Source organism: Tachyglossus aculeatus, chromosome 10, assembly GCF_015852505.1.
Source record: "Tachyglossus aculeatus isolate mTacAcu1 chromosome 10, mTacAcu1.pri, whole genome shotgun sequence".
Lineage (NCBI taxonomy): Eukaryota > Metazoa > Chordata > Mammalia > Monotremata > Tachyglossidae > Tachyglossus > Tachyglossus aculeatus.
The window spans coordinates 447,895-466,612 of NC_052075.1; the positions used below are offsets into that span (position 1 = coordinate 447,895).

The 18,718-nt window shown below is 57.6% G+C and overlaps 1 protein-coding gene across 3 annotated transcripts; it reads right to left on the reverse strand.

The window, feature by feature from the left end:
• Positions 1 to 337: 337 nt before the first annotated feature.
• Positions 338 to 17,481, reverse strand: ACOT11 (acyl-CoA thioesterase 11). 3 transcript variants are annotated; one of them, XM_038753132.1, is made up of 16 exons: positions 17,437 to 17,481; positions 11,384 to 11,600; positions 10,400 to 10,469; positions 8,594 to 8,654; positions 8,200 to 8,298; positions 6,577 to 6,712; positions 6,202 to 6,358; positions 5,543 to 5,662; positions 5,214 to 5,358; positions 4,857 to 4,912; positions 3,899 to 3,965; positions 3,242 to 3,325; positions 2,717 to 2,850; positions 2,472 to 2,606; positions 1,302 to 1,428; positions 338 to 867 (listed from the first exon to the last, which is right to left on the reverse strand). In XM_038753132.1, exons 1-16 carry the CDS (start codon positions 17,458 to 17,460, stop codon positions 682 to 684), a joined length of 1,818 nt encoding a protein of 605 aa, XP_038609060.1. In that variant the 5' UTR covers positions 17,461 to 17,481; the 3' UTR covers positions 338 to 681. The 3 variants fall into 3 exon arrangements, with proteins under 3 accessions (XP_038609060.1, XP_038609059.1, XP_038609061.1); XM_038753131.1 differs by having other exon boundaries at positions 5,543 to 5,689; XM_038753133.1 differs by having other exon boundaries at positions 5,543 to 5,689; positions 17,441 to 17,477.
• Between the last annotated feature and the right edge of the window lie 1,237 nt (positions 17,482 to 18,718).

The window sequence follows — 18,718 nt, forward strand, 5'->3', positions numbered from 1 at the left end:
TCCCCCTGTGTACCCAGGGTCTACCAAGGGATTGTTTCCTCACTCCCCTGCTTTCTGGACCCTCTGAAACTTTCACTCCAGTATGGGGGTGCACCCAGAACTGGACACGGGAAGGCTCGAAGGGGTCAGTTTGGGGTTTATTGTGCAGAACGGGTCTCTATCCAGCCCCTCCTGCCTCAGCCAGAGGTCCTGCCCGCAGCCTGTCCTGGGGAAGGGGGGCAGGATGGAGTCAGCAGACGGTGTGTGGGAGTGGTGCCCAAAAGGGGCCCGGCCTGTCCAGAGGCCACCCCCACTGCCACTAGGGCTCAGAGGGACACAGAGAGGCCGGCCTGGGGGGTGGGGGGGGGGCTGAGGGAGGGGCTGCAGGAGCACCTGCACAGCCTCTGTGGATGGAGGGAGTAAGGGGAGGGAAAAAGGGAGAAATATTTACTGCTCCCTGGTGCTGGACGTGGGACCAGTGACAGTGAAGGGTGTGGGCTCCCCCAGGCAGGGGTAAGAGGGTCCTTCTGAGACCCATTTTCCACCTTTAGGTCAGTCCATGGCAAGAGGGATTCCCCCCGCTAATACTCCTCCGGCCCATGAAGACCCTGCCTCTCCACAGAGTGAAAAAAAGAGGCGGCAGGTTCTGGGCCTCCACTTGAGAGGGGCGGGGGGGGTGTCAAACCCCCTTCCCATGGGGCATCAGTCCTGGGGGCCAGAGCTGTCAGGGAGGAGGCTGTGTTTGCGGAGGGTCGGTTCGGCGGAGGCGTTGTCCTGCAGGAAACTCTCACAGGCCTTGAAGGTGCTGTAGAACTCGGAGGACAGGCCCGCGATGTTGGTCGTCACGTAGGGGAGGAAGCCGGTGGTGGCCTGGTTGTAGTAGGAAACCTGCAACAAACGGCTCTCCGTTATACACGCGGACCGAGGATGGCTTGGATAATCCAACTCCACGGATAATCCAGAGCCACGGCCACTTTCATTCTGAGTTCTCGCTACCAAGAACCCACACCGTGGAAAATCAAGGCAGCAAGGTCACAACACCATGATCCTGGGGTTACAGAGGGCTGTGATTTCTGGGGAAGGGACTGATAGGAACAAAACGCTTCCCTCCATCAACCCCGGCGCAACCTCTCTCAGTGATGAGGGTTCTGGGAAGCGGGAAGAGGAAGTGGGGAACTCCTTGTCTACCCTAGGCACCCCACCCTGCCCTGGGAGGGGCCAAGCCTGACCCCAGGGCCGGTTCAGGGCACGTTGATCTGGGCCAGGCTATTGGGGAATCAGAACACAGACCCCTGCCACCCCCTCAATCCCCCTCACCCTACCTTAGTGAGCTGCTCCCCCGCACTCCAGAGGCAGAAGCCCGAACACAAAGTCTCTCCCCGACTGAACTCGGGGACTGGGGGGTGTGTGGGAAGGGTGACCGATCGCAGAGCTATGACGTACGGGTCCCTGGAGGGGAAAGATGGGGTGGGGGAGGTATAGCGATGAGAAGGGGAGACTGTGTTGGTCAGTTCCCGCTGTTAAACTCTAAACTCCTTGAGGGCAGAGCCTGTGTTTTAGTTATTCTCTTCCAATCAGTGTTTTCAGAGCACTGCACTAAATGCCTCAGAGAATCCAAAGGATTAGTACACACCATCCCTGCCCTCAAGGAGCTGCCAGTCTACTGTGCGCAGGGCACAGTAGTACTGAGTGCTTGGGAGAGGAAAATTAGTAGACACGATTCCTGCCCTTGACGTGTTTAGTCTGTGTGCAGAACACTGAACTGGAGTTCTTGGAAGAGGACAATAGCATTTGTGGACATGCTTCTGGTCCTCAAGGAGCCTTCCGTCTTTAGGGTACAGAGCACTGTGCTGAGCACTTCGGCAAGGACAGTGGAGTTAATAGACACGTTCTTAGTCTCCCATCAGGTATGGGTCGAGAGAAGAAGGGCTTGAACGGTAGAGTGTGTAAATGGTGACGTCAGAAAGAGCTAAGGGCCTCTGAGAGTGCAACGGTGTCCAGGTGGCAACTGGAGGGCTGGGGCAGAGGGAGAAGAAAAACAAAGCAGGGCAGGCCTCTCCTAGGATGGGGGATTGTTTGGAAGCTGGGAAGATCGGTGGTCTAGCAGGCGCGCTGTGGGGGGCAGTTCCTGGCCAGATGTGAAGGGGGAGAGAGTTCCCGGCCGGAGGGGATGATAGAAGCTGGGGGCAGAGATGGGACAGTTGAGGACGAGGCAGAGGGTGAGGGTAGGAGGTGGACTGAGAGGTAGTGCAAGACGGGAGCTGGCGCTGCCAAGCAGCCGGTCCAGTGTTTGCACGTGGTAGGTGCCCAGCACAGTACTCTGCCCCCTCAGGTTGCTCCATAAAGATCACTGGATGGCTGAGGGATCGACTGAGCAGAAAGAGGGCTAGGGCTTGGTCCCTGGTCATCCAGCATGGCTGGTTTGGTGGCTGAAGGACAGGGGAGAAAGTGGCTGGTCTTCATCAACCCTCCCCTCGTGCCCCTGCCCCCACCCCTGGTCGCAGGGCTCTCTGCGGGAGGCCAGGATAACAAAGTCCTTGGGCTTGCTGTTGTCACTGCCGAGGGCGGGGCTGATCACGTGGTAGATGGCATCGTCCTCATCCACCTGCTGCACCAGCTCTGCACTCCTGTGGGCACAGGAGTGGGGGGAGGAGGGTGGTGAGGAGGGGGGGCAAGGGGGCACAGGAGCATGGGGAGGGGGGAGAGCAGGGAGCGGGCAGGGAGAGGTGGGCCTCACATGTAGTGCCGGTCCCACTGGTGGCGGCGGCACAGATCCGACAGCAGCAGGAAGGCCTGGGGGGTGGAGGTGGCTACGGTCATCTCGATGTGGAAGGACAGGAAGTGGTCATCCTCTAGGGTAAACAGTTTGACCTAGGTGGCGGGGCGGGGAGACGGCGGGCAGTGAGAGACGGTCCTGGGCCAGTGCTGCCCTCCGCCCCCTCTCCGGGGATACGTCAAGCTTTGTCAGTGCCCTGACAAGGCCACGGGGACCCCAGACTCTGGCTGCCCCATCAGAGAGGGGGCAAGGGTCATAGTCAGATCCTGGCCGTAGTCATGGTGCCCACAGAGTCTCCTTCCCCCAGCTCCACATCCCCTCTCCCTGTCCTCAGCCCTAACCACCCAAAAAAGGGCCCACCCCCTGGCATTCTGATGCCCGGGCCGGACTGCAGGAAGACCAAGAGGGTGGCCAACCCACCCACAGCTGCTTGCGGCCTCTTTGGGAATGGGCAGGGGTGAAAGGAGGGGGTGAGGGAACAGAGACCTTGTTGAGCTCAGAGGCAAGGGTCCAGTTGCTTTTCGCCATGAGCATCTTGAGGGCAGAGACATTGTTGTAGCTCAGGTACACCTATGAGCGGGAGGGAGGGACAGGGCTGCGGACTGGGCGGGATCCCGTCTATCTCACTGCCGACCTCTCACCCACATCTCTACTCTGGCCTGGAATGCCCTCCCTCCACCTTCAAAGATTCATGGAAAGCACATCTCCTCCAAGAGGCCCTCCCTGACTAAGCCCTCCTTTCCTCTTCTCCCACTCCCTGCCGTATTGCTCTTACTCCCTATATTCATCCCCCGACCCAGGCCCACAGCACTATATGTTATTTATTTCTATTAATGTCTGTCTCCCCCTCTAGACTGTAAGCTCACTTTGGGCAGGGAATGTGTCTGTATATTGTATTGTAGTCTGCCAAATGCTTAGTACAGTGTACCACCCACAGTAAGTGCTCAATAAATACAACTGAATGGGACAGGAAAAGGAGGGACAGGGCAAGGGTCCAGGGAGGAATGGGACAGGGCACCTCCAGGCCCCCCAATGACCCAAGGGGTGCACCGCCCACCCTCCCCCCACCAGACCAGGGGCTGCCCCCCACCCACCCTGTCCTTCCCCCAGAGCGGTCCTGGGTGTGTGTTGGGGGGGTCAAACCTGGTTACTGGGGTCCCAGGGTACAGACAGAGGCACTTCAGCCTGTTTGCAGGAGACGATATACTTCCTGGGACAGAAAGCCAGAGGTCCCAGGGGTCAGCGGAGGGGCCCAGTGGCCACTTGAACCCTCTCCTCCCATCTTGCCGCCCCAGGAACAACGACCAAGAGCAGAGAGGCACGAGGGACTCCAGCCAACCCCGCCAGCAACTCACTGGGCAACTTGGGATAGACTGCTTGACCTCTCTGGGTCACCCAAAAAAAAAGCAGCATGGCTTAGTGGATAAAGCATGGGCCCGGGGAATCAGAGGACCTGGGTTCTAATCCTGACTCCACCACATCGGCTGCGTGACCTTGGGCAAGTCACTTAACTTCTCCGTGCCACAGTTACCTTATCTGAAGACTGTGAGCCCCATGTGGGACATGGACTGTGTCCAACCTGATTAGCTTTTATCTACCCCAGTTCTTAGTATAGTCCCTGGCACATAGTATGTGCTTAATAAATACCATTAAAAAAAAAATCTAAGGAGGCAAAACAGCAACAAACCCCAATCTCTTCTCTTTCCCTCTTCCAAAAGCCAGCCCGACCAGGGGAGACCCTCATGGACTCCTAATGTTGCCAGTGGTCACTCAAAACACTGATCTCGGAATAGTCAGCCCTGTGGGGCAGGGAGGAACCCTTTTACAAAGGAGGAAACAGGCCCAGAGAGGTTGAACAGCTTGCCCTAGGTCACCCAACAGGCCCGGGACAGAGCTGGGACGAGAACCCAGGTGTGGCGAATTCCAGCCGCGTGCCACTTGCCCGCTAGGCCACACTGCTCTCATGGGTGGCACTCTGCCTGCGTCCCATACCCAAAATGGCAGGCTTTTCTCAGGGAGGACAAGGGTGACCTGTGGGTCCCGCCCAGGCTGGGGGAGAGGAGGCTGAGGTCCACAGTTGCCAGCACGGCCCGCCACTCACCGGTCCAGCCGGATTTTCTTCCTGGCGCTGGCTTCCCGATACCGCCTCTCGCCATCCTGTGGGTGAAACGTCACCCCGTCCAATGGGCTCAGCCAGCCCCGGCCCCAGAAGACCCCGACCCCACTCTGCTTCTGAGAACCAAGACTCCATCACCCTCCCCTCTAACAAATCCCCCTTCTTTGGAGCTTTCTCCATCTGAGCCCGCCTGACATCCCTCACTCCCTAATCTGTCCCTCCTGCTGGATGCCCGCCCAGGTCACCTTATGAGGGGTTGGAGGGGGCCTTCTTCCAAGAAGTAGTCACCCTGTGTGTGTTGCGGGGGGAGGAAGGGAAGGGGAGGAGCCCCTCGGCACTGACCCCAGATTGGGGCTGGATCCAGGGCAGAGTCTGGGGCTGTCCGTTCTGGTCCAGGACCACGAAAGTCATGAAGGCGCTGTTGATGTGTCTGTGGTGGGCTTCCTGCTCCTGCCGGTAGGCCTCTACCGATACCCCCACTTCCATGCTGCCGGACCGGGGGGCTGGGTCACCGACTGCCGGCCGGGGGTCGGAAGGCCCCAGGACCGCCACCGCCCTTGCCCGGGGCCAAAAGTCGAGGCCCAGGGTGTCAGGTCAAAGGAACTGAGTGAGGGACAGCGGGGCATAGGGTGGAAGGGGTGAGGGCAGAGGGGAGCAAGGCGGCTCCTTACCTGTTTTTGAAGGCATTGTTGACGATGGCTTTGAGCACCAGCCGGTCCCCGACCTGGGAGGGACCCCGGAAGTGGAACATCTCGATGGCCTTCAGAGTGGGGTGGGCTTGGCACAGCCGGCTACGTGGGCCCCAGATCCGTGTCATCCTAGGGGTCGGGCCCACTCTTGGCCAATACCACCCACCTGCCAAGACTCCAGGCTCTTCCCAGCTGGGATCTCAACACCGCTGCTTATCCCCTGCCAGGCCAGGGAAACACCTCCCAGTGGGGAAACTGAGGCTCAGGGCCATGTAAAAATGGACTGGATCTCCCATTACACCTCACCTCAAGCACTTAGTAAAGTGAACTGCACCAGTGGTGCTCAAAAAGCTCCCACCACTAGAACCATTATTGCTACTACCCTTTGTCCTTCCCTTCCTGGGTCTGTGCTGGCCCCACTGACCTCCACTTACTCACCCGTCCCAAGCAAAACCCCAACTGCCTCCGTCTCTGGGTGTCCAATAAGGTCCAGACTGAGAGGGCAGTAGTGAGATGGTATCAGGAGGACAAGGAATAGGGCCGGGCCACAGAAGACCATGGCCAGACCGGGGAAGAGCTGTGAGGATGTGAGATGTTGGGGCCAGGCGGGATGAGGGGGGCGGGACGGGGCGATGCCGCACCTGGCAGCAATGGTGGCCACATTCTCCATCCAGGCCATGATCTGGCCCCCAAACGTGTTCCCCTGGTGGTTGGCATACGGGGGAAGCACCAGCTCCACGCTCTCCACCCGCGTCTTCTCCGCTGGTACTTTGCGGGTGCAGTCACGGCCCTCCAGGTCTGAGGGGGAGAGGAAGGCCGCCCTGGGGTGGAGGGGCCCAGACCAGCCTCAGGGGGAAGGGACGGGGACAAAACTGGTGAAGGGGAGGGCTAAGAGGGGCAGGGGAGGAGTCGAGCCAGAACCCCTGACTGTCCATCCTCCCCTCCATCACCGATCCAGGGCCAGCCCGTGTCTGGGTGGGCGTAGGGAGGGCCGAGGAGGGTCTGGGGGTGTTTACCATCACGGATGACGCTGTGGCGGAGCAGGTCTTTAATGGTGTCGGCGTAGACGAGCCTCAGGCGCCTCCTTTCCGCCGCGATGCTGTACTCCGTCTTCTCCTCCTCCGTGTACGGGGTTGTCTGCCTCAGTTTCACCTGCAGCCGGGAGGGTAGGGAAGGGGCACGTGCTTAGGCCACCCCTGCCACCGGACCCAGTGAGCACCCGGAGAAAGCAGCCCCAGACTAAAGGAAGCCAGACTTTGGGCAAACAGAGTCCTGGGGAGAGGCTGAGGCCCGGGGCACGGGGGAGGGGTGGAGAGAGAGGGACTGGAGCATCCGAACCTATGCGTAAGGTGTGCGTGTGTTGGGGTGGGAAGGGGCACCAGAATCCTCCCACCCTCCCCAAACCCATTATCCAACCCACATCCATCAATCGATCAATCGATGACTCAATCGATTGCCCTGAGTGGGTGGTGGTCTGAGCACTGGGGAGGGGCAGGGCCACGGGTATAGATGGAAAGCTTGCAGGCAGAGCTCCAAACACTGCTCTACACTGTAATAATAATAATGGTATTTGTTAAACGCTTACTATGTACAAGGCACTGTACTAAGCGCTGGGGTGGATATAAGCAAATAGGAGTAGACAGTCAGTCCCTGTGCCACGTGGGGCTCACAGTCTCAATCCCCATTTTACAGATGAGGTAACTAAGGCACAGAGAAGCAAAGTGAAGACTCAGGTAGCAAGTTTTCTCAAGCTCGTTGTAGGCAGGGAATGTGTCTGCTTAGTATTATATTGTACTCTCCCAAGTGCTTAGTAAGGTGCTCTGCACATAGTAAGCGCTCAATAAATACAACTGAACGAATGATTGAGCCGGCCCCGGCTCTAGCTCCTCCCTCCCTTCCCTACACAACGCCCAGAAGAGATTAGACATGACCCCCTCTCCAGCCCTGAGGTATTGACTGCAGAGAAGCAGCATGGCTCAGTGGAAAGAGCACAGGCTTTGGAGTCAGAGGTCATGGGTTCAAATCCCAGCTCTGCCAATTGTCAACTGTGTGACTTTGGGCAAGTCACGTAACTTCTCTGTGCCTCAGTTACCTCATCTGTAAAATGGGGATTAAGACTGTGAGCCCCCTGTGAGACAACCTGATCACCTTGTAACCTCCCCATTCATTCATTCATTCATTGAATCGTATTGATTGAGCGCTTACTGTGTGCAGAGCACTGTACTAAGTGCTTGGGAGGTACAAGTTGGCAACATATAGAGACGGTCCCTACCCAACAACGGGCTCACAGTCTAGAGACCAGCGTTTAGAAAAGTGCTTTGCACATAGTAAGCGCTTAATAAATGCCATCATGATGATGATCCATCCTCTAACCTCGTTACGGTGGAGAGGGGGCAAGGACTTTGCCCTCACCCTGCCCCTCCTGCTGCTTCTCGGCCTCAGTTTGGATCCTCCAAGCAATGGGTACAGTGGGCCCAGGGAGGGGAGGACGTGTGGGTGAGCAGGGCTCAAGAAGAGATGGAGGTGGGCTGGCCATAGGGGCACCCCAGTAGCCAGTCCCACATTGCCCACTCCAATGCTCTCCCCAGGACCCACCCAAGTGTCCTCCCCAGTGCTCAGCAGCTCCATCCCCTCCTTACCTTTTTGGTGGAACCCTGAGCAACAAAGGTGGCCAAAGCTTTGCACACGTTCCACTGTTTCTCCGTGCATAGGTCTTCCGAAGTCACCTGGACCCCCACCTGGCAAGGGAGCAGGGGGTGGGCCTCACCTGGCAGCCCCTCCTCCCCACCCCCTGGACACTCCTCCCCCGTCCAGGACGCTCCCCTCCTCCCTGGGGTTGGGAGAACTGAGCCCAGCCCCCATGGGGCTCCCCTGGGGCGATGGTCCAGTATGAGAGTGAGCTGTGGTAGCCCAATCCGGCCACCCCCCAACCCAGCCCGGGCCACAGTGGGGGCTGCCTGAGGCATTCCTGGGGTTTGGAGGGGGAGGCTCAGACACACTGGATCCCCCCAGCCCCAGCACACCTCCACGCACCTCCATGCTAGAGTTGAAGGCTCGGTTCACCTTGGCTTTGATGTTGACCACTTGACCGGCGCTGGAGGGATGGGGGGTGATTCAGGCAGGGTTGAGCGTGGACACTCCCTGACCTTGTGCCCTCCCCCGTCCCTGTCCCTCCACTCCCACACACGGAGAAGGAGGAGGAGGACGAGGGAGGGGAGGAGGGCCGACGTTCGAAATCTGCGGCCAGCTGGCACGTTAGGTCAGACTTGCCTACAGTAGGCACTCAATAAATACAATTGAATGAATAACCTCTCTGGGACCTGGCTTTCCCTGTGGTAAAAATTTGGGAATCCCTAGATCTTGTCCTTCTCCCTTCCTGGAAGTGACTGAGAGCATCTGGAGTCTAGATCCCTATACTTGGCTGCATCCCCTTTACGGTCTCCCCAACAAGACCGGAAACTCTCTGATGGCAGGGAGACTCGAAACTCCTAGACGAGAGGGACTCGGGCCTACTGACTCTACTGTCCTCTCCTCAGTGCTCAGAACAATGCTTTTCACACAGAGTGTCAGTTCCTTGACAGTGGAGAATGTGCCTATCAACTCTTTTATAGTGAACTCTCCTACGAGCTCAGTGCAGTGTTCTGTGCATATAAACACCACTAATTGCTTATGTCTGCCTACTCTACTATACTGTCGTCTCAAGCACTCAGTACAATGCCCTCCATACCATAAGCACTCAAATACCACATTGCTCAATGAATTATTGAGCATTTACTGTGTGCAGAGCATTGTATTAAGCGCTTGGCGCGGTACAATACAACAGACACATTCCCTGCCCACAGCGACCTTACCGTCTAAAGGGGGAGACAGATACTAATAGAAATAATTAAATGAATGGGGGCATGAATAAAGGGAGCAAGTCAGGGTGAAGCAGAAGGGAGTGGGAGAAGAGGAAAGGAGGGCTTAATCAGGGAAGGCCTCTTGGAGGAGATGTGCCTTCAATAAGGTCTTGGAGGGGGGAAAAGTCACTGTCTGTCAGATATGATGGGGCAGAAACAGCCTAAACACCACTGGAGAGGGACAGGGACAGATGGGGGAGGCCCCGGTCTGCCCCCTCATCTGAGAAGCTGCGTGGCTCAGTGGAAAGAGCCCGGGCTTAGGAGTCAGAGGTCTTGGGTTCTAATCCCGGCTCTGCCACTAGTCAGCTGTGTGACTTTGGGCAAGTCACTTCACTTCTCTGTGCCTCAGTTACCACATCGGTAAAATGGGGATTAAAGACTGTGAGCCCCACATGGGACAACCTGATTACCTTGTATCTCCCCCTGTGCTTAGAACAGTGCTTGGCACATAGTAAGCGTTTAACAAATACCATCATTATTACTACTATTATCTGGGGTACCAGCACCAACACTCTAGGTCCGGGAGGTCAGTGCTGGGCGGCTGGCGAGAGAAGGGAGAAGGAAGGTGTTCCCGGGACCCTAATCAGCAGCATGGCCTAGTGGAAAGAGCCCGGGCCAGGGATTCAGAAGGACCTGGGTTCTAATCCTGGCTCTGCTGCTTGTCTGCTGTATGACCTCAGGTAAGTCACTTCCCTTCTCTGTCCCTCAGTTACCTTGTCTGTAAAATGGGGATTAAGACTGTGAGCCCCATGTGGGACAGGGACTGTGTCCAACCTGATTAGTTTGTATCTACCCCAGTTCCTAGAACAGTGCTTGACACACAGTAAGCGCAGAAAAAATACCATCATTATTTTTATTATCATCATCAGCCCAACTGGTAGGAAACTGTGGGTATTTTATATAGACAGGTCCCTCCCCAGTCCCCAAGGAAAGCAGTTACCTGATCGTATGCTCAAAGTAGATGTCATCCACTGAGGCTGTGACACACGGGCAGCCGGCATGCCTCTCTGCTGCAGGTCGCAAGAGGAGAAATGCCAGTCATGAGCGACCACCCCTCTGCCGGACACGGACCCCTCCAGCTCCCTGCCCCTGGACCCGCCAGTCCCAGGCTGCTCAGCCCCTGCTGCGGCAGAGTTCTCTCCCAGCCACTTCAGACACCAAGGCCTCCTGGAGGCCGGCCACATCCCGAGCCTGCCCAGCCCCGTCCAGCCCGGCCCCAAGTCCGGGATGCAATGTTTCCCTGGGGAACCAGCCTGGGGTGCTATGGGAGACCCTGGAATATTTGTGACACTGGGGTAACTATACTTGTCCAGTCATAGAAAGGGGTGTGTGTGTGTGTGTGTGTGTGTGTGTGTGTGTGTGTGCGCGTGTGTGTGTGTGAGAGAGACAGAGAGAGAGAGTGAGAGAGACAGAGACAGAGAGACAGAGAGGTAGGTCCTTGTAGAGAGGTAACTCAAGCCGGGAGGGTGAAAACGGGTCCGGTCTACACAGGTGCCCCAACAGAGGGCTAGTGACCAGTGCCCAGTGCCCAGGCCAGGGAAGGGAGCCTGAGGGGCAGCATCCAGCCCCAAGAAAGGAAGGCTGTGGGGCCATGGGTTGCTGGATGCCCTTCAGAGGTGAGGCACCCTCTCTGGGCACTTCCCCGCCCCAATAGGTGGGGCTCTAAATCACTGGTAGGGGACGGGATGGGGTGGTCTGCAATGGCCAGTCCAACCGGGGGAATCCTGCGGTCCACCTTAAAAGCCAGCACATGCCCTCCTCCCTCCCCCTGCCTTGAGGGGCATACATTCTTCCTCTGCAGCAGAACATGTGAGCCTGGCAGCCACACTGTGGTGGTGGGGGGGCAGGGGACGGTGTCCTCTGGGAACACTGGATCAGAATAGGGGAGGGCCGGGTCTAGAAGGGGCCGGGCCCGGGGACTCACCAGAGAGGCAGGCCGTGGTGTCGACCCACTTGAGCAGCTGGCCGATGCTCAGCTCCCCGCGGTGGTTGGTGTGACTGGGCAGTACCATCTGGCTCATCTGCACCTCCGTGGGGTTGCGCTGGGGCTGGTCCTGGTCCTCCATGCCGCCAGCCCCCGACTTCTCCACCCTGAACGCCAGTCTCCGGGCCAGCCGCCCGGAGAACACCGAGCCGAAGCCCTGGGGCAGATGCGGGAACAGAAACTTGGATGAGGTGAGATTAAACAGCCCCAGAGGTACAGAGCCAGGAAGCCTGGCTCAAACACTGGACCGCTCTGTGATCTAGGGAAATTCAGTTTCCGCCTCTGTAAAATGGGGACAAGACACATGCTCTCCCTCTGACAGACAGTGAGCCTCACAAGGGACGGGGGCTGTGCCCAGTCTGATTACCCTGCACCTACCACACCGCTCAGCACTGGACTTGGCACAGAGTCTACGCTGAGGACACTCTGATTGTTCCTAGCTGGCCCTTAGGTGCCGACCCAATGTGCTGGGAGATTTTGGGGTGTTGGTGCGGGGGAAAATACATAGAGCTGCCACACCCTACCATCAACCTAGCCAGGCCCAGGGCCATTTCTTGGAGGAGAAAGGGGACTCTGCTCCCCTCTATTAGCCAGCACTCCCCAGCCCCCTACTTCTCCGCAACTTGGGTCAAGACAGTGGTGGGCTGAAGCCAGAGACATTTGGGTCAGGAAGGTGACAAGAGAATAGTTAGGGGGGCAGAGGGTTGAATGAAGACTCTGGAGATGGCAGGGGGAAGGGGGAACAGCGGGTGCAGGGGGGCAATGGATGTTGTTGTATAGTGCCTGGCACATAGTAAGGGCTTAACAAATGCCATTATCATTGTGGGGGAGGAGTGTAAGGCAAGAGGGCAGTGGGTGGTGACACAGGGAGAAAAGAGAGGGCAGGGGGGAAGCAGCAGGTGGGGGTTGGAGGGAGCAATGGGAGGTGAGTGAGGTGGAAGGGGATGGGAATGGTCACAGGAACCGGGCCCGCACAGCTGTGGGTCTGCAGCGGGCCGCATAGGGGCCCTGTGCCAGGCCGGGCAGCTGGGTGCCAACTGGCCGCTGGACAGGCATTCATTCCCTCTCCAAAGAGGAAGCAGCTGCCCCCAGCTGGCCCAGAGCCGACGCATCCCGGTCGCCACCGTCATTGGCCAAGACTGGAGGCAGGACACCAGCTGAGGACCAATGGCCTCCCGCGGGCCGGACACTCCCCCACCCCACTCCGGGTGCTGCCTCTCTCTCAGCCTGGTCAAACGAGGGCAGGTCTGCCCTTGCCCTTGTCCCGGGCACAGGGGCCATTGCAGCCCCAGCCAGGGCCAGTCCAGGTCCCCGCCTCCCAGCCACTGGGAGTGGGAAGGTTTGTCATCCCTGCCCCGTCTGATGCCTCCCTGTCCTGAGCCCCAACTCGGCCCTGCCCCTCCCAAATGTGGCCAGATGCCCCCTTCCCCCCCGGCACCAATCTGGACAGCATCACTGACCCCTTGTCTGAGCCTGGCTCTCTTGGTCCGAGTTGCAATCCAAGCTTTACTCTGGTCAGGTCTCTCTGTGCCATCCTTGGGAAATCACGAGGTCAGACCAGTCGGTCTGCCCCAACCCCCCCAGCCCCCTTCATCCTGGATGGGAAATGGTCAGCCCCAGGGGCTGGGCTGAGGACCCTGTGGGAGCTGAGAGCCCTTCACCGGGCATCGCATCCCCAGGCCCCCAACCTGAGCCTCTTCAGTCTGGAGGGTGACCAACAGGCCTCATGTTGGAGGGTCCGGTCTCCCGGACAGGTCCCAAGTCTCAAAGACCCCTCGAGGTTCTCCCTCAGGCATGGATGGTATGTTGCCAACTTGTACTTCCCAAGTGTGTAGCACAGTGCTCTGCACACATTAAGTGCTCAATAAATACGATTCAATGAATGAAAATGTAGGTGTTCTCCCTCTGAGCCCCCTTTTGAGCCAGTCCCCTGTGGTCACCATCACCATCTCCCACCTGGAGACAGATCGGCCCCCCTCTGGGGGAAGGGGGAGGAGAGTCAAAAGGGGGTGAGCCACCAGGGCCGAGGCCTGAGGAGGGTCAGAAAGGGGTGGAGACACCAGGGCCGAGGCCTGATGTTGCCCTCCCTCCTCGGGTCTGTTTCCCTCTAGAGATTGGCCCTCCGGACCGGCCACCCGACCAGCAGATGCCCGCGTCAGGGGTTGGGGGCCGGTGAGGGTTTGAGCTGACAGAGATGGGAAAGAGACTCAAAAAGGGAAAGTCCCTACAGCCACAACGGGCTCAACCCAGACCCGCCTGGCCCCAGCAACTGCCGGAGTGTGACCTCCCGCCAACGGGGTTTCCAACTTCCTCTCCCAGGGACCCCTGGCCACCTCAGGGATCCTCAACCCCCAGCTTCTGGATCTGCTTACTTCAGCGAAGAGAGGTGGCCTCTCCAATGGCTCCCTGCCCCTTTACAAGTGCCCAAGTCTTCCCTAGCCTAAAAAACCCTCCCTCGACTCCACTGCCCTCCTCTAGTTAGCGCTGCATTTTTTTAATGGTATTCGTTAAGCGCTTACTACGAATCCAACTTTGTTCTAAGGGCTGGGGTATATTCAAGTTAATTAAGTTGACACAATCCCTGTCCCGCATGGGGCTCACAGCCTAAGTAGGAAGGAGAACAGGAGACTCTAGGTACAGAGAAGTTGTGACCTACCCAAAGTCACAAAGAGAGCAATTGTCAAAGCTGGAATTAGCAGGTAGGTCCTCTGATTCCCCGGCCCCTGCGCTTTCCGCTAAGCCATGCTGCTTCATCTCTCATCTCCATCTCCCTCCTCCCCTTCCTGTCTAAACTCCTCCACTGCCACAACCGCTGCTTCCACTTCCTCTAATCCAACTCACTCCTTGACCCCTGCAATCTGGCTTCTGATCCCTCCTCTCCACAGAAACCGCCTCTCCAAGGTCACCCATGACCACTTTCTCACTGAATCCAATGGCTTCTACTCCATCTTAATCCTCCTCGAACTCTCAGCTGCCTCTGATATTGTGGATCACCACCTTCTCTAAGAATTATGGTATTTGTTAAGTGCTTGTACTATGTGTCAAGCGCTGCGGTAGATATAAGGTAATCTGGTCAGCACAGTTCCTGTTCCACTCAGGGCTCACATTCAGTTTCAATGACACTGTATTTCTTGATTCTCCTATTCTCTCTGGCAGTTCCTTCTATGTCTCTTTCTTTGGCTTCTTCTGTCTCTCGCTCCTTAATTATGGGTTGGGGGGGGGGTGTTGCTCAAGGTTCAGTTCAGGATCCCCTTCTCTCCTCTGTCTACTCAGTCAATCATATTTATTGAGCATTCAATGTGTGTGGAGCACTGTACTAAGCACTTAGAAAAGTACAATACAACAATAAACAGTGACATTCCCTGCACACAATGAGTTCTCCTTTATGGAACTCATTCGCTCCCAGGGCTTCAACAGAGTGGATGATTTCCAAATCTCTCCATCTCTGCAGTCTTACATTTCCTACTACCCCCAGGACATCGCGTAACCCACCAAACCCTCAAATTTATTAAGTCCAAAACAGAATTCCTCATCTTCTTTCTCACCCCCTGTCTTCCTCCAGACTTTCCCATCGCTGCAGAGACCTCCACCATCCTCCCTATCTCACAAGCCCGCAACCGTTGGCATCAGCTCGGCCTTCAATTGGTGATTCTGTCAAATCACCAATCCCGTCGGTTCTTCCTTCAGAACATCTTTAGAATTCGCCCTTCTTCTCCGTCCACACTGGTCAAAGCCCTTTTCGCATCCTGCCTTGACAACTACATCAGCCTCCTTGCTCACTTCCCCGCCTCTAGCCCACACTCTGCTGTATTGCATTCATACCCCCTAAGTACTCCCCTCATACCACTTAGGCACCTATCAGTCCCTTCCCCTACCTGTATTTTGAAATTGGCCTCTCCCTTTATACTGTAAGCTTCTTGAAGGCAAGACTTTATTGGAGTCTCCCACGTGCCCAATACAGTTCTCTGCACACAGCACGGCCCTTGAGGGCACGGATCAAGTCCACTAATTCTACTGCATGTTTCCACATGCTCAGCGCAGTAAGTGCTCAATAACCACCACTGAAATGACAAAAACTTAGCAAGTAGCTAGACAGACACCCCCCACCCCAACTCCCCAATGCTCTCTCTAGTGCTCACCCTTCCCCCAACGCCCCAAGCTCTGCGGCACCCCAGGCAGAATGCCCCCAAATGGAGCTCAACCTCTGGTCTGAGGTCAAGAGCTAAGGTCAGGCTGAGCCCCCAGATGCTGCAGGCCTGCAGGGCCTTGGAGAAAGGAACTGTGGGGAGGAGGTGGGGAAGGGTGTCTGTCCTCACTGCAGCATCCGTGGCCCTTTTTGAGGTTGGGAAGGTGGGGGAAGGGAAAGGAAAAAGGGGTGAAAAGGAACCAACTCCAACCATCTTCACAATGCTCCCCTCCCCTTAACTAGAAAGTCTAGGGGGGAACCCCCAACTCCCCCCCCCCCCCAACACACACCCACCCGAGGTCAGAGCAGGGCCACAGTGGTCCCGGGAGAACTGACCACAATTCCCCATGGCTGCATGACATCCTGTGGCCCGTTGAGGGGTGAAGCAGTGATTCAGAGTGAGGGGAAGAGAGGAACTGGTTTGGGGAGCAGGATGAAGGTCCCAGGGACCCCCCACAAAGGCTGCTTTTCTCGGGGTAAGGGCCTTGCTCCTGGAGGGCCTCCCGCACCGCCCCGACCCCGTGATGCTGCCACCGAGGGCCCGGGGCCAGCTCCCCGTGGCAGGGGCGGGGGCTGGGACGGGCCCAGCAAAAAGAACAAAGCACTGACCCCTCTAATGGAGGCTGCTCACAGTGACCGGGCGGGGTCCCCGGCCTCCAAGGTGACCCGGGCCCGACAGACTCACTAGCAGGGAGCGGCAGCGGCTCCAGCTAGGGTGGGCACCGCCGACCATGGGCAACACCTGCCCAGCCACACTGGCCCAGCTTCCCCGGCCCTGGGGGGCACCGCTCTGGACCCTCGCCCCCCAGAAACAGTTGCAGTCCGGACTTATCCTGCGGAGGAGGAAGGGCACTCGCTACCAAGGCCAGGGCCTGTGTCTGACGGTTCGGGGTGCCACCTCCTACCTCACCTGCCTTCTCTCCTTCTATAGTCCAGCCCGCACCCTCCTCTCCTCTACCGCTAATCTCCTCACGGTGCCTCGTTCTCGCCTGTCCCACCGTCGACCCCGGGCCCACGTCCTCCCCCGGGCCTGGAATACCCCCAGTCCCTCTGCCCATCCGCCAAGCTAGCTCTCTTCCTCCCTTCAAGGCCCTACTGAGAGCTCAACTCCTCCAGGAGGCCTTCCCAGACTGAGCCCCTTCCCTCCTCTCCCCCTCGTCCCCCTCTCCATCCCCCCCATCTTACCTCCTTCCCTTCCCCACAGCACCTGTATATATGTTTATATGTTTGTACATATTTATTACTCTATTTATTTATTTATTTATTTTACCTGTACATATCTATTCTATTTATTTTATTTTGTTAGTATGTTTGGTTTTGTTCTCTGTCTCCCCCTTTTAGACTGTGAGCCCACTGTTGGGCAGGGACTGTCTCTATATGTTGCCAACTTGTACTTCCCAAGCGCTTAGTACAGTGCTCTGCACACAGTAAGCGCTCAATAAATACGATTGATGATTGATGATGATGATGACCCTAGGCGGTGAGCAGGGCACCCGCACCCCCCCGCCGTGGGCCCACCTGGGCGGCCCTCGATGGTCGACACCTCCTCCTCCCGGGTCCGCAGGGCCGGGCCTGGGCCCTGGTCCTTCCCCGCTCACGGGGCCCACCTGCAAGCAGGCTCCCCTTTGCTGGCCCCCTCGTCCCTCGGCTTCCTCCCCCGGCCCCGGGGGCCCTCCCAGCTCCCGTCTAGCCTGCCGCGCTGCCCTTTGACCCCGGGCTGGGCGGAGGGCCCCTCTCACGGCCCTTCAGCCCAGGGCCCCTGGCCCGCACCGCCCCCGAGGGTCGCCCGGGCTGCGGAGCCCCTTACCCACATGCCGCAGGCGCTAAACATCGGGATTTGGGAGCCGGCCCCTGAGCAGCCTCCCTCCTCGTCTTCCTCCCTGTCGTGGCGCCGGCCGGACCGCCCTGGCCTCTCGCACTGACCCACCCACTTCCCTTCCCTCTCCCCCCAACTGCCCACCTGCTTGGCCTTTTCACCCCGAGACGCGTCCAGGCGCAGAGCTGGGCTGGCGCCACTCCAGACTCAACTGGGAATCTTTTAAGGTGGCACCTCCCTCCTCCTCCTCCTTCCTTTCTCCTCCTCCTCCTCCTCCCCTTCCTCCTTCCGTCGGATCCCACGGGGCCGTTAACCCTTTCGACTTATCTCTGACCGGTGGCAACCGGTGCGGGCGGCCTGGGGCAAAGTTAAAAAGCAATAACGATAATAATAATGATGATGACGACATTTGTTAAGCGCTATGTGGCAAGCACTGTTCTAAGCGCTGGGGGGATACAAGGTCATCAGGTTGTCCCACATGGGGCTCACAGTCTTAATCCCCATTTTCTAGATGAGGGAACTGCGGCACAGAGAAGTGAAGTGGCTTTTCCAAGATCATACAGCAGGCAAGTGGTGGAATCAGGTTTAGAACCCGGGTCCTTTTACTTCCAAGCCCAGGCTCTTTCCACTAAGCCAGGCCTGGTACCGAATCGAGGCAAATACCCCCACTCCCACCCCGGGCAACCTGCCCAGGCCCCCAGGCCCAGAACCCCTTCCCAGTTGATGGCTGGGACATGATGACTTTGCCCTGGGGCTGGACCCGGGGCTTAGGGCTGGACCCCAGGGGATGGTGCCGGCCCCATCACCTCCACCGCTGCCAATCTAGGGGCATCCGCACCATCCCTCCAGCATTTGGCTCCATCAGTCGTATTTGAACACTTACTCTGGGCAGAGGGCTGAGCTAAACGCTTGGGAGAGTACAGTAGAACAAAGTTAGTAGATAGGTTCCCTGCCCATAATGAGCTTAAAGTCTACAGTGGGAGATTGACATCAATAAATTCCAGATGTGCTATGAGAAGGAGCGTGGCTCAGTGGAAAGAGCCCGGGCTTGGGAGTCGGAGGTCATGGGTTCAAATCCCTGCTCCACCAACTGTCAGCTTTGTGACTTTGGGCAAGTCACTTCTCTGTGCCTCAGTTACCTCATCTGGAATATGGAGACTAAGGCTGTGAGCCCCACGTGGGACAACCTGATCACCTTATATCCTTCCCAGTGCTTAGAATGGTGCTTTGCACATAGTAAGTGCTAAACAAATGCCATCATTATTTTGTACAT

What these genes read in the sequence shown, in the direction of transcription:
- ACOT11 (XM_038753131.1), bottom strand. Translation starts at nt 17,460, where the DNA reads ATGTTTAGCGCCTGCGGCATGTGG. An exon ending in CCTTCAACTCTAGCATGGAG is followed by an intron (nt 8,299 to 8,593) that starts GTGCGTGGAGGT and finishes CTCCCTTGCCAG; the next exon opens with GTGGGGGTCCAGGTGACTTC. An exon ending in CCTGGGACCCCAGTAACCAG is followed by an intron (nt 3,326 to 3,898) that starts GTTTGACCCCCC and finishes TCCCGCTCATAG; the next exon opens with GTGTACCTGAGCTACAACAA.